The sequence below is a fragment of the Coloeus monedula genome (assembly GCF_965178545.1).
Source record: "Coloeus monedula genome assembly, chromosome: Z".
Lineage (NCBI taxonomy): Eukaryota > Metazoa > Chordata > Aves > Passeriformes > Corvidae > Coloeus > Coloeus monedula.
In genome coordinates, this window is record NC_138822.1 from 6,889,273 (window position 1) to 6,903,276 (window position 14,004).

The window sequence follows — 14,004 nt, forward strand, 5'->3', positions numbered from 1 at the left end:
GGAACCTGGACCCTGAGCAAAGACAACCCCACGGATGCGTTTGTCTTTACTCGTTGCCGAAGTAATCCAGATGTTTTTTCCCAAAAGTCCCCTGACATGCACTGCTGGGACCTTGTCTCCATTTATTTTATGCAGGGGTTTGGATTGGAGAGGGCCTGCTTGGTTGGTGGAGACATCGCAGTGTCTTTTTGATGACTTCAGTGGAAATCTGACATTGTCCATCTTGCCACTTCACCCTCAAAAACGGGATCTCTCGAGCAGGTCCCCTGACTGTTCTTTTTGATGGCAGATCTGGCTTCCAGGAGAATCTGGATGATTTTCTCTCCTTTCCCAAATACCTCCAGTGCTGTGTTCCCCCACACAATGATGTCATCAATGTACTAGGGGTGTTCTGGAGCCTCACCCTTTTCTAGAGCAGTCTGGATCAGTCCATGGCAGATGGTGGGACTGTGTTTCCACCCCTGGGGCAGTTGGTTCCAGGTGTACTGCACGCCCCTCCAGGTGAAGGCAAACTGAGGCCTGCACTCTGCTGCCAAAGGAATGGAGAAAAATGCATTAGCAATGTCAATAGTGGCATACCACTTCGCTGCTTTGGACTCCAGCTCGTACTGGAGCTCCAACATGTCCGGCACAGCAGCACTCAATGGTGGAGTCACTTCATTCAAGGCATGATAGTCCGCTGCCAATCTCCATTCCCGGTCAGACTTGCATACAGGCCAAATGGGGCTGTTGAAGGGTGAGTGGGTCTTGCTGACCACCCCTTGGCTCTCCAGCTCACGAATCATTGTGTGGATGAGAATCACAGCATCTCTATTTGTTCGGTACTGCCAGTGGTGCACTGTCGAGGTGGCAATTGGCACTCACTGCTCTTCAGGAGCCCAACTGCAGAAGGATTCTCTGTCAGCCCAGGCAAGGTGTTCAACTGCTGAATGCCCTCTGCCTCCACAGCAGCTATTCCAAAGGCCCACCTGAGTCCCTTCAGGTCTTTCCTTCCTCCAGAGGAAGTCTATGCCCAGAATGCACGGGACCCCTGAGTGTTTCTTCCACTCTTGTCCAGTTAGGCTCAGGTTGGCTTCGAGCAGTGTCAACTGCTGCGATCCACCTGTTACTCCAGAAGTAGAAACTGGTTCTGCCCCCACATGTCTCAATGGAATCAAGGTGCACTGCATGCCTGTGTCAACCAAGGCTTCATATCTCTGTGGTTCTGATGTGCCAGGCCATCGAACCCACACTGTCCAAAAGACGTGATTTTCCCTGGCTTCTACCTGGCTAGAGGCAGAGCCCCTCTAGTCCTGGTTATCATTTGAAACTTGAGCTACTTCCCTTCTGGTGGAACTCCCTCTCTCAGCATTACCATCCTTCAATTCACGCACCCGTGACGCCAGGACAGAAGCTGGTTTTCCATCCCACCTCCTCATGTCTTCCCCACTGCCAAACAAGAAGAGCCACAACTCTTGGGGTGTACCCTCTCTCCCGAGCCATGGGACGTCTGCTTCTGGTAGCAGGGCCTCTGGTCTGCACTGAGGCAATTTGGAGCAGGCCCTCTTTCAGCTCCTTCCCGAGTTTCTGATGAGTCTTGTCCATCCTATCTTCCATCTTCTGTATGGTCTCTGACAGACTCTTTTCCACAGCTGCGATTCTTGCTTGTGTTGGGCCACGCACAGTGTCTGCATACGGCCGGAGCCTCCTCACCATAGAACTCACTGTCTCATCCCCATCATTCCATGTCATCACTGCTAAAGCAGGGGCATATTCTGGTGGCGCGTGTTGTGCAAGTTTCAGCCACATCACCGGTGTGCATTTTACCATGTCAGGGCTCCTAATTGCTTGGTCATCTGAGAACACGATCTCTATCACTGCCAGTTCTCTCAGGCATTGAATCCCTTGTTCCATGTCTTCCAGGGGTTTAGCTGTAGCTGGAGATCTTCCTGGCACAGATATATTTCCTTCACACTTTTTAAGAGCTGTGTCCAGAGACTGAGAGCTTGTCATCCCTTGGTCGATACTTAAATCATGTGACAGGGATCCCAAATGCCTCGCTTCAGTGCCATCCAGAATTGTACCATCACCTGCAGCATCCCAGATCCAGACCATCCAACTTAATATAGTTTCATCAGGCCGTCGGGTGTAATCCTTCCTCAGGGTACAAAGGCTCTCTATGGACAGGGACTCTGTGATGATTTCAGGTTCCAATTCCTCTGCTGGCTGTGAAGGTCCTGGCTGCCCATCATCATCCCCCGGGCGAATGGATTTGGCTTTGTGTTTCTTTCTCTGGACAGGGGCAATTGTTATTGGTTTAGGCTCCCCATCTGCTTTAGCTGCAGCCAGAGTGATTGGGTTGTCTGCTGGCTTATTCTCCTGCTCCTCTGGCTGCATCTTCTGCCCTACAGTATCCAGCAGTGTGCAGTAAGCATTAGCTGGGACCCAGCACATGGCAATGAGCTTTTCCTTTTCATCAGTGTTGTTATTGCAGTTTTCCTTCAGATACTTCTCCACCTCAGCTGGCTTCTGAATTTGTTCAGGGGGGAAGTTCCAGGCTACTGGGTCAGAAAACTGCTTCAGGGTCTGGCCTATGTCTTCCCATACCCCACACCACTTAGGATTTTCCACAACTGGGGCAGGTGTCTGGGCAACCCCTCTGGAAATCTCAGTCCTTATTTTAGACAAGCTGGCGACTACATAGAGGAACCCTGCTAGATAACATAGCAAGAAGGTGGCATCTTTGACATCCAGGGGAAACTGGACACTTTCAAAAGGTTATGTGCCAGATCTGAAGGAGAAGAAAGAGATGAAGGGCCGGAAATTATCATCCCCTGCTTTTCCCCTAACAAACTGGGTGTAATTACAAATACATTCCAAAAGAAAACTACCAAGGCCAGAATGGAAAAACAACGTAACATACACATTCTCAATGGTTTCCATTGCTTCTGTCAAACTTCAATGAATCACTACCACCAGGCATATTAAAATGGCAGTCCTGGCTCTTTTTCCTGACTTATAAAAGGTGTAAGCCAGGGACCCGACTGCCCACAGCTGTGGACATGTACTTATGGCTAGCTTCCACAGAAAAATTATTAAATCAAACAGCATGGTGATGTCCTATTGCTGTACCTTAGTACAAAAGTGGTTCAAAACAAAATCTCTTTTTTTTTTGTACTTTCATCTGCCCCTTAAGTTGGGCACCAAATTTAGGGGAAGGGTGGGACCACTGGAGGGGCAAGAGAAGGAGGCGGGAGACAATCAAGCAGGTCCCACTTCTCTCCAGTGTTACTACTTCCTCCCTTCCCTTTTCTTTTTCCTTAGGCAACCTGTACACCACGGCCTTTTTTTCATTCATTCCTTCCTTCAGCCAACACTCAGCATACATCACTTCCTCATCACAAATATTCTTCCTCATACCAGCGTGCTTACTCAGGGCTACACAGCCACCTTTCCTTAGATCCATACTAAGACAAATACACAGGCCCCTCTTGTATTGCCTCTCTAGGACACACCTCTACTTTATCATCTTTACTTTATCCAATCCCTTAGTGCTGTTCTCCCGCTCCCAGTTCTGCAACAACTCACCCAGGGCACTACTGAGGGGTATATCTTTCACCTTTGTCTCATTCTTTTTCCCTTCTTGAGAAGCCTTCCCACTACACTGGCCCATGTCTGCGACTAGTCTCAAACTATTAACAAGATATGTAACAGTCTACCAACTTCAACTTTAACGATAACTGGCAACAAATAACCAGGGAGGGGGCCGAGCCTTTGACTATATACAATGTTATAACCAGGAAGTCAAGGGATACAACTGTTAACTGAGACAGTATAGAAATAAGAAAAAGTCGTGGGGAAATAAGGCTTAAAACCAATGGAAGGCAGCCAACCAATGGAAACTGTTATATAAAAAAAGAAACAGCTTTGAATTTCCTCAAAAAAAAAGAGGTAATTTATTGAATTAGAGGAAATTCAGAAATTATTACAGAAATGAAAAGATTTAAAATAAAAATGAAAACCCGGGCACGGAGATAAAAGACCTTTGAGCCGTACAGGCTATGAGCCCTAGGCCAGCAATCCAACAGCACTCTGTTGGCTTTAGCCATTCCAAAGGCGGGAATATTTATTAGGGTCTCTAGGGTGAGACTTGGACCGAGAGTCACAGCACCGGCTCTCGCCTGCGCCTAGTCCAAGGAGAAAGGACCCTCCCTCCAGAGGAGTTTGATTTTTTAGAGGCTTTGTTCCCTCCCAGATCCGCCCACAGTCCAGCCCACGGTCCAACCCACGAGGCTTCACTTGACTGGGTCCGGTGGTTGGTGAGGTAATGAATGCTCTGTATGCAATGGCTCGGGGTTACTCGGGCTCAGTCCTTGGGGTGCTGGCACTCATCAGAGTGGCGGGAAAAGTCCCTCATTTGCATTCATGGTTGCCGTGGTGTGGGGTTACAGTCCCTCAGAGGGGGTCTAAAAATAGTCTGGGAGTTGTTAATATCAACACTTAAGTGCTGCAGCTTCTGGAAGGGAGACACTTACAACAAGGTTCTGAACTTTTCCATGAAACATTAGAACATTAACTAATTTAATAACAAGTGGTTGATAGAAAACATCCCACTTAGATCTGTCACTGATAACCTTCGATATAATTATTGTACCTATTACTTGAGGGGTGTAAACAATCAGTAGTTTTAAAAGCCATCACTGAGACAGGTAACCTATTTTTAACAAGGAACTTAGAATTTAACACTAACCAACCACCTTTAAGTAACCAGAATATGTACTTAATTATTTTATTAATTTATCATTTGAATCCTAAACAACTCAGCATGCAAAAGCCAACCAAGTCTACTTTATGCATGACCTAACAGCACCCTGAGAACCAGGCCATGGCACTGAGTGCCACGTCCAGTGTTGAGAAAGCAGGGTTGAAATCCTGGAGGTTGGGTTTTTATTGGTGGAGTTTCTGGTTTCTAAAGGCACTTGTGAACAGCCTGCTCTGTTCACCTGCTGAAGACTTTTATTTCTGTACCGGACTTCAAAGAAACAAAATCAGTTCCTTGACACTTGTGCTTAAGGGCACTTGATTTCTTTGCTCTTCAAATGTGCCCTCGACATGGAGTCCCTGGTGTTGATGTCCTCGGTGGTTCCAACCTGCCTCAGTTTCCTCATGGATGTGCCAAAGCAGATGGAACTTTAGCGGAGCTAAAGACTGGGGGCAAAAAGAATCATAACCTAGAACTAATCCCAAAAGCGTTCGACTGTGCCTCCCTTTTCTCCCACCTGGAGATCAAAGCCACCCAGGGAGTCCAAATCCACTTTGTGGGTGTTGGGAAGGTGCCCCGTTGCTTTGTTGAGGGCCAACAGCTCTGACAGGAGCCTGCAGAAAGCACCACTTCCTCCTGCTCACGGTGAATTTCCGTGTATTTTTAGATGTACGTGTATTTATATAGAAATCAGGAATTCTGAGAAAGGTGGGCATCACGCCCGTGACGTTTTATGCTATTGAAGCACTGCCGACTGCTGCCCTGAAACATTTGAAGAGCTGCAAGGGGATTATTTGACAAAGAATAAAATTGCAGGTGATTTTAGTGAAGGTCTTCATTTCTGCCATTTTGTGCAGTCCTCTGTTTTGCTCTTGTGACTGCTAATTGGCGTTGCTGTTTTCTGCTTGAGCTACTCAGTTGTGGGGCAGATTAAGTGGCCTTCCTGGCACCCCAAAGCCCCCTGATTACTCACCCCCAACGTCTTCTTCAGCAGAGGACGTGCCTCTTTGCCCGTGTGTGTGCCAATGCTCCTTGTAAGACTTTAAAAATAGGATTGTCCGTGAGGCAAGAGCTGATCCAGGAGCCCATTGGCAGTTTGGGATGGAGCAGGATGTGGATATGGGGCCGAGGAGGTGCAGATGGGAGCCAGGGCTATTTTGGCCACGGATGGATTCTCTGGTGGGGCACAAAGCAAAGCAAAGCAAAGGCCCAACACTCATAACCAGGCCACTGTCACCTGGCTGGGGAAGGGAGGGCATGGAAAAGCCCCCCTGGGGCATCCAGGAGTGACGTCGGCTCATCAGGACTGCAGAGAAATGGAGGGGAGGATGGGTGCCCCAAGGGTGACTGAAGCACTTGGCACTGGGAGGCCACTTGCCAGGGAGAGAATGGGGGACCCTTGTGTTAAGGACACCCACCCCTTTGAGGTGCCACATCCCTTCGGCGTCCCACCGAGCCCTGTCCCCCAAAAAGGAATTGTGCCGGCCCTGGGGGTGCTGCAAAGTTCAGGAGCCCCCCAAGAAAAGGGAGGATCCTGGCTGCGGGGGTCCCAGGGAGAGGGGTGCGATGTCAGCACCCCAAGTATCCCACGGGTCCTGCCAAGCCCAGCATGCTCAGGAAAGAGGGTCCCGTGGAGGTCCAGGGCCATGCTGCTGCCAGCCCAGCACGCAGGAACAGCAGCCACGGGGCCAACGCTTGCCCACCTGTCCCTGGGGAAGTCACCACGCCCCACAAGGAAGCCATCACCTCAGCCCTGTCCCCTGCCAGCAGCTGCCCCTGTCCCCAAACCCCCAGCAGACCCCTCCAGCCCGGCCTGGCCATCCCACCAGCCCCGCATCGGGGGCTCCCACCCCTGCAGCAGCCTGGTGCGGGCAGCGAGAGCTCAGGACACGGCTTTGTTCTCCTGCAATAGGACTTTATTAACAGAGACTGCAGCAAACAATCGTAACAACGGACAAACTCAGAAACATTGATAACAACGAACACAAAACTATTCTGAACAGGAAACAAACACAACAATATTTACAACAACAAACAAACACAAAAATATTTGCAACGAACAAACGCAAAACCACTCTGAACAAGAACTACCACCCCAAAGCCATCCCAACAAACCCCACCGAGCAGCCGAGGCGCATCCGCAGCCAAGGGAAGCCTTCCTCCCGTTCCCAGCTCCAGCGCTGCCCCGACGGGGCTGAGAGACCCCCGGGCGCTCACAGGTCCCGCCCGTGGCTGAAGAGCGCCCGCCGGCCGCGCTCGCGGAGCCGCCTCTGCCCGCGGAACTTGCGCAGCTCCTCCTTGAACGCGGCGTGCCGCATGGGCCGATAGTCCCGGGGCTCGCAGTGGCTCTGCAAGGCACGGCTCCGTCAGCCCCCGCAGCACAGCAGCCCCCGGCCCCGGAGATCCCCGCCCGTGGCGGCGAGGATGCTCAGAGCCACAGCTGCCCCTCCCCACCGCCGTGTGCCCCCGCCACTTCTTCCCTCTCGGCACCGACCGCCTGCCACCGAGGGGACACGGGGACGGCACTCACCGGGAACCGAAAGAAGAACTCCCGGTAGCCGCCCTTCAGCACGTACAGCTCGGGGTAGTGCAGCTGGGGGTACTCGTGGCAGCAGCGATCCCTCTCCCGCAGGAACTTGCACCTGTGCCACGGACAAAACGCACGGCATCACCCCCGTGCCGGGATCCGGGGCTGGCAGAGCCCAGCCTGCCCCCCGGGCCATCACTCACATTTTGGGCCCCCGCTCAACAGAGAACTCGCAGTGGAAGATGACGATCACCCTCTTGCTGGCGTCCAGGGGCACGATGGGCTGCTCCAGCAGCAATTCCTCCACGTCCCGCTGCAGCGGCAGGTTGACAGCGCCCTGCGGAGGCAGAGAAGGCGCCTTTTCCCCCTCAGTGTCCCATTTCATTCTCTGCAGCGACTCAAGGACGCTGCCCCCAAGCCTCCCCCACCAGCACCGTCACCCGCGGCACTGGGACACCGTCACCCTCCTCCTTGCAGCTGCGAATCAACCCTTCAGGGGGTAGCTCGGCACTGCCCAGGGGCTGCTCCACCCCACCGGGCGGCTCAGTGCCCTCCGGGCGGGCTGCTCGACCCCTCGCCGTGGGCTCAGCACCTCTGAGGGTGCCTGGGCTTCGGACACCGCCCTTCCTCCCGGCCCCAGGGCCACGAGGGGCTTCTGACCTTGACGTGGCCGCCCTCGTACTCGTAGGGATAGCGGCAGTCCGCGACGATGCTGCTCTCGATGCAGCTGCTGAAGTGCCCCGTCAGCACCGCCGCCAGCTGCGGGGGGAGCGCGTCACCAAAGGGGGGGACACACGGGGGACAGGGGGAGAGCGGGCAGGCAGCCCCTCGGGGCGGGGGGGCCGGGGAGGGGCTGCAGCCCCCTTACCGTCTCAGGGGAGATGTACTTCAGGCCCGGGTCCTTGCCCTCCACCGTCGGCAGGAGGTGAGGCTGGAACAGACAGGCTCTGGGCTCAGCCCCATTCCAAGGACACCTCCCAGGCCTGCAACCTGTCCCCCCAGCCCAGAAGCCCCCGAGCGGCCAGCTGTGCACCCGCGGGAGGGGAAGGGCCACATAGACGGGGCTGTGACACACGGGTGGACCAGAGGAGCGGCCATGGGGCTCTTCATCCACCGCAGGGATGCCGCAGGCTGGCAAGCAAGGGCCACCAGCTCGCTTTGGGCTCTCACAGCGCTGTGGGGCTCCAGCCATGCTCCCCGTTCAGAATGATGGGGGCACCCCCACACCTGCCCCATCCTCGTGGCCCTACCTTGGAGAAGTCCCCGATGAGCTCCTGGTCATCGTTGGCCAGCACGTTCTCGATCTCCTCAAGCCGGGCGGACCGGGAAGGCTCCAGCCACGCTCCCTGCCGAGGCACCACCCAGAGACACCCCCAGATGTCAGCAGCGGCTCTGCCAGAGCCGGGCCGGGGCCCAGGCCCGCCAGGGACAGGCTGGGTCTCACCCCACACCTTCCCCAGCACCCACCGGCTCCACCGACGCCTCCTGGCCAGGGCTGCCGGCCACCCTCCTCTGCCGCTTGGCCTCGACAGGGCTGTCGCTGTCCGAGAGCTGTCCCCGCTTCAGGACGGGCCTGGGGACACTGCCCGGCTCCGAGGGCGAGCGGGACAGCTGCCGGCAGTGGCTGCGCTTCCCCGGACGCTGTGGGGAGAGCCCGCGCTGCTGCCTGGCGCTCTGGCAAGCCCCAGCACCAGCAGGGCAGCGGCCAAGGCTCCCACTCCCCGTGACCAAGACAAGCCCACAGTCTCTGGCCTGCTGCTGCTCACCAACCAGCGGCCCCAGACCCCCCAGTGGAGACCCCAAGAGGGGATTGTGGGGCTCTATCCACTTCCCAAAGGCTCCCACGTACCAGCTTTGCCTCCTCCTTCCTCATCACTGGCGTGCTCACCAGGTTCTCCTTCTCCTGGGGCACGGTGGCATCGCTCTGCCAGGGCAGCAGCTGGGGAGACTTGGGGCACAGGCAGAGGAGATCGTGAAATGGGCACAAGTCCTGCCAGCTGCTTCCCACCCGCAGGCAGGCACGGATCCCATACGCGAGCTCCATCCACCTCCCGGTGCCTTCCAGCTTTGGAGACGCACGGGGTGTCCCCGTGACCCCCCGGCCCGGCCATCTCCCACCTCCGCAGCTCTCCAGGCCACGCGGGGAGCTCGGGGCGGCAGCTCCCATGCGTGCAGCCCCGGCATCACCCATCGCTGCTGCCCTCCCGAGCCCTCCAGCCTCTCTCACCAGCAGCTCTGCTGCGGCCCAGGGGCTCTTGGCAAGGGGCTCCCTCCTGGCGGCCCCATGGCTCCGCTGGCCCGGCCTCTGCAGCTTCTTGGCGACAAAGCCCTCCTGCAGCGGGGGGGACACGGCGTCAGCACCCCTCTGTCCCCTCCCTGCCCCCCAGCTCTCGCTGCCCCCCTCACCTCATCCTCGGGCTCCCTCCGGCGCCGCCGCGCTCTGTCCCTGCGCTCCTGCAGCTGCGAGATGTCCTTCAGGACACGGCTGCCGTCCCGCTGCCACGGCTGTGGGACAGCCAGCGGTGAGAGGTGCGCACCAGCCCCGCCCCCTCTCCTGCCCCCATCCTCCTCGTCCCGGCTCGCCCAGGGACTCGGCAGGATCCTGCCTCGCTCTGCTCAGCCCTGCACAGCCTCCAGCACTCACCGGCAACGAGTGCATCCTCTGCCGAAGGAGCTTCCTGCTGCAAGAGCCGGCAGAGGAAAGGATCAAATGACAGCAGGTGGCCTGGGCCGCTGAGTCCCACCCCTCTGCCATTGTCACCTCTGTCCCCCACATCCTCAGGGTGGGGTGAGACCTCCCCGGGGCTGTCACAGCTCCCCAAAGGGACCTGGGGCAAAACACCCTCCAGGCACTGAGGAAACACCAACGGCCTGAGTGGGACCCCAGCAGGGGGAACGGGGACAGCCTGGCTTTTGGCTGTGGGACAGGGACAGCCTGGGCACGGGGACAGCCCGGCATTCATGTCCTGCGGCAGGGACAGAGCCCCTCCACTTACTCCTTGAGAGCTCTCCCGAACGCCGGCATCGTTCTCTGGAGGCTGTGGAGAGAGCAGAGATGGGGTCACTGGCGGTGGCCCAGCTTGCCACCCCCCAGGCACAGACTGGGGCTCACAGCTGGATGCACAGCCCCCAGCAAGGCTGAGACCGGGCCCTGCTGCGCGGGGGAGGGACAGGGGGTGTCCCCGGGAGGACACGGGCATGGGGCCGCTCACTCTTCCTGCGCGGCCGCGGGCTTCTGCTGCGTGGGGAAGTCCGGCTCCAGTCCTGCGGGAAGAAGGCACTGGGCTAGTAGCCCCGCTGCGGGGATCGGCCTCCTGCCTCCAGCCCCCAGCCCTGGGCACTTCGGGGCCGGGCACGGAGTACCCCAGCAGGCGGGTGCCAACGGCCCTGCGAGCACCGCTCCCCATGGAATGTCGCGTGTCCCCCGGAGCAGGCTGTCACCGCAGCGGTGCCCGGCTGAGCCCCGGGGAGCGCAGCTCTAGGCTCCCGCCCATCCCTCCCCACGAGCTCCCCCGCCTCGAGCCCCTCGCCAGCCCCTCGGCCAAGCCCTCCCGCCACATCCCTGTCCCCTTCAAACACCCTCTGCAGGACCCCAGGCCCCAGGGGACGGAGCAGCCCCATCCCTCACCTGCATCCGGGGGCTGGCAAGAGACCGAGTCGCGGCGACGGTCCGAGGCCACCGGCTGCGGGGACAGCGTGTGCCACAGCCGCGGCAGGGGCAGTCCCCCGTGGCCCCGCTTCGGGGTGTCCCGGTGCCTGCGGGCGGTCAGGACGGGGCAGTGTCAGCGCCCCGCTTGGCCCTCGCCCCTTCTTGCCCTGCCGGGCCGGGGCCAGGAGCTGCAGCAGGGGATCCCCAAAGCGTCCCAGCCCCCTTTGGCACGGCCCCGCCGCCGAGCCCCGCGCGGAGCAGCCGTGTCACGTCGGGGCAGTCCCGCGGGCGGCGGGCGGCCAAAGCCACTCCCAGCCGCTGCCCCTCGGCCACCCCCTCACCTGGCGGGGCCCGCCGGGTCACCCTTGTCCAGCGGCGTGAACGGTGCCGTGCCCGGCGAGGGCAGCGGGGAGATGGCCGCCAGCCCGGGCAGCCCGCGGCCGCCGCACAGTGACATGGCCCGGGCAGGGACCGAGCGAGCGAGCGAGCGACGATCGAGCTCCGGCAAGAGAGCGGCGCCAGGGGACAGGTGGCAAGAGATGATAGGAAGTCGGAGGTGCAAAGAGATAACAGGTGAGAGGTGATAAGAAGGGCCAAGAGGCGATAAGATGCGCTAAGTGGCGATAAGAGGGGACGAGAGGCGACAGGTGACACCCGGCCCGCTCCCGTTTACAGTAACAGCAATAACAACAACAGCGGCGCCCGCAGCCAATGGCAAACCGCAGCCGGCACGAGGCGACGCCCCCAGCCAATGAGAGGAGGCGCTGGGCGCGAGGGGGCGCCACCGGCCAATGAGAGCTGCGGAGGGCGCGTGGGGGCGGAGCCTCAGCCGAAGGGGCGGTTTATGGTCAAAGGGGAGGGGCCACACCAGGAAAGGGGCGTGGCTAATGAGGAAGGGGGCGTGGCCAACGAGGAAAGGGGAGGGGCCAACAAAGGAAAGGGGGCGACGAGAAAAGGGGCGTGGCCAGCCCTGTCCCCACGCCTGGCGTGGCCGGACCTTGTCACTGCAGGGGACACTCGGTCACTCCTGATGGCCCTCGTGTGTCACCTGCAGGGTAATAAAGCCATGACCTAACTGTTATTAAAAAGAAACAGCTCTTGAATGTCCTAGAAAAAATGGTAATTTATAGAACAAGAGGAAATTCAGAAATTATTACAGAAATGAAAAGATTTAAAATTTAGAAATTTGGAAATCCTGGGCACGGAGATAAAAGACCTTTGAGCCGTACAGGCTATGAGCCCTAGGCCAGCAATCCAACAGCACTCTGTTGGCTTTAGCCATTCCAAAGGCGGGAATATTTATTAGGGTCTCTAGGGTGAGACTTGGACCGAGAGTCACAGCACCGGCTCTCGCCTGCACCTAGTCCAAGGAGAAAGGACCCTCCCTCCAGAGGAGTTTGATTTTTTAGAGGCTTTGTTCCCTCCCAGATCCGCCCACAGTCCAGCCCACGGTCCAACCCACGAGGCTTCACTTGACTGGGTCCGGTGGTTGGTGAGGTAATGAATGCTCTGTATGCAATGGCTCGGGGTTACTGGGGCTCAGTCCTTGGGGTGATGGCACTCATCAGAGTGGCGGGAAAAGTCCCTCATTTGCATTCATGGTTGCCGTGGTGTGGGGTTACAGTCCCTCAGAGGGGGTCTAAAAATAGTCTGGGAGTTGTTAATATCAACACTTAAGTGCTGCAGCTTCTGGAAGGGAGACACTTACAACAAGGTTCTGAACTTTTCCATGAAACATTAGAACATTAACTAATTTAATAACAAGTGGTTGATAGAAAACATCCCACTTAGATCTGTCACTGATAACCTTCGATATAATTATTGTACCTATTACTTGAGGGGTGTAAACAATCAGTAGTTTTAAAAGCCATCACTGAGACAGGTAACCTATTTTTAACAAGGAACTTAGAATTTAACACTAACCAACCACCTTTAAGTAACCAGAATATGTACTTAATTATTTTATTAATTTATCATTTGAATCCTAAACAACTCAGCATGCAAAAGCCAACCAAGTCTACTTTATGCATGACCTAACAGCACCCTGAGAACCAGGCCATGGCACTGAGTGCCACGTCCAGTGTTGAGAAAGCAGGGTTGAAATCCTGGAGGTTGGGTTTTTATTGGTGGAGTTTCTGGTTTCTAAAGGCACTTGTGAACAGCCTGCTCTGTTCACCTGCTGAAGACTTTTATTTCTGTACCGGACTTCAAAGAAACAAAATCAGTTCCTTGACACTTGTGCTTAAGGGCACTTGATTTCTTTGCTCTTCAAATGTGCCCTCGACATGGAGTCCCTGGTGTTGATGTCCTCGGTGGTTCCAACCTGCCTCAGTTTCCTCATGGATGTGCCAAAGCAGATGGAACTTTAGCGGAGCTAAAGACTGGGGGCAAAAAGAATCATAACCTAGAACTAATCCCAAAAGCGTTCGACTGTGCCTCCCTTTTCTCCCACCTGGAGATCAAAGCCACCCAGGGAGTCCAAATCCACTTTGTGGGTGTTGGGAAGGTGCCCCGTTGCTTTGTTGAGGGCCAACAGCTCTGACAGGAGCCTGCAGAAAGCACCACTTCCTCCTGCTCACGGTGAATTTCCGTGTATTTTTAGATGTACGTGTATTTATATAGAAATCAGGAATTCTGAGAAAGGTGGGCATCACGCCCGTGACGTTTTATGCTATTGAAGCACTGCCGACTGCTGCCCTGAAACATTTGAAGAGCTGCAAGGGGATTATTTGACAAAGAATAAAATTGCAGGTGATTTTAGTGAAGGTCTTCATTTCTGCCATTTTGTGCAGTCCTCTGTTTTGCTCTTGTGACTGCTAATTGGCGTTGCTGTTTTCTGCTTGAGCTACTCAGTTGTGGGGCAGATTAAGTGGCCTTCCTGGCACCCCAAAGCCCCCTGATTACTCAGCCCCAACGTCTTCTTCAGCAGAGGACGTGCCTCTTTGCCCGTGTGTGTGCCAATGCTCCTTGTAAGACTTTAAAAATAGGATTGTCCGTGAGGCAAGAGCTGATCCAGGAGCCCATTGGCAGTTTGGGATGGAGCAGGATGTGGATATGGGGCCGAGGAGGTGCAGATGGGAGCCAGGG

The 14,004-nt window shown here is 56.3% G+C and overlaps 1 protein-coding gene across 1 annotated transcript; it reads right to left on the reverse strand.

The window, feature by feature from the left end:
* Positions 1 to 6,954: 6,954 nt before the first annotated feature.
* Positions 6,955 to 11,374, reverse strand: LOC309584838 (M-phase inducer phosphatase 2-like; the record flags this gene model as incomplete). The annotated part of the gene is made up of 15 exons (XM_082301134.1): positions 6,955 to 7,089; positions 7,272 to 7,383; positions 7,472 to 7,605; positions 7,929 to 8,027; positions 8,137 to 8,199; positions 8,519 to 8,614; positions 8,736 to 8,909; positions 9,118 to 9,216; positions 9,496 to 9,600; positions 9,675 to 9,773; positions 9,913 to 9,949; positions 10,265 to 10,306; positions 10,481 to 10,532; positions 10,897 to 11,024; positions 11,259 to 11,374. 15 exons carry the CDS (start codon positions 11,372 to 11,374, stop codon positions 6,955 to 6,957), a joined length of 1,491 nt encoding a protein of 496 aa, XP_082157260.1.
* Between the last annotated feature and the right edge of the window lie 2,630 nt (positions 11,375 to 14,004).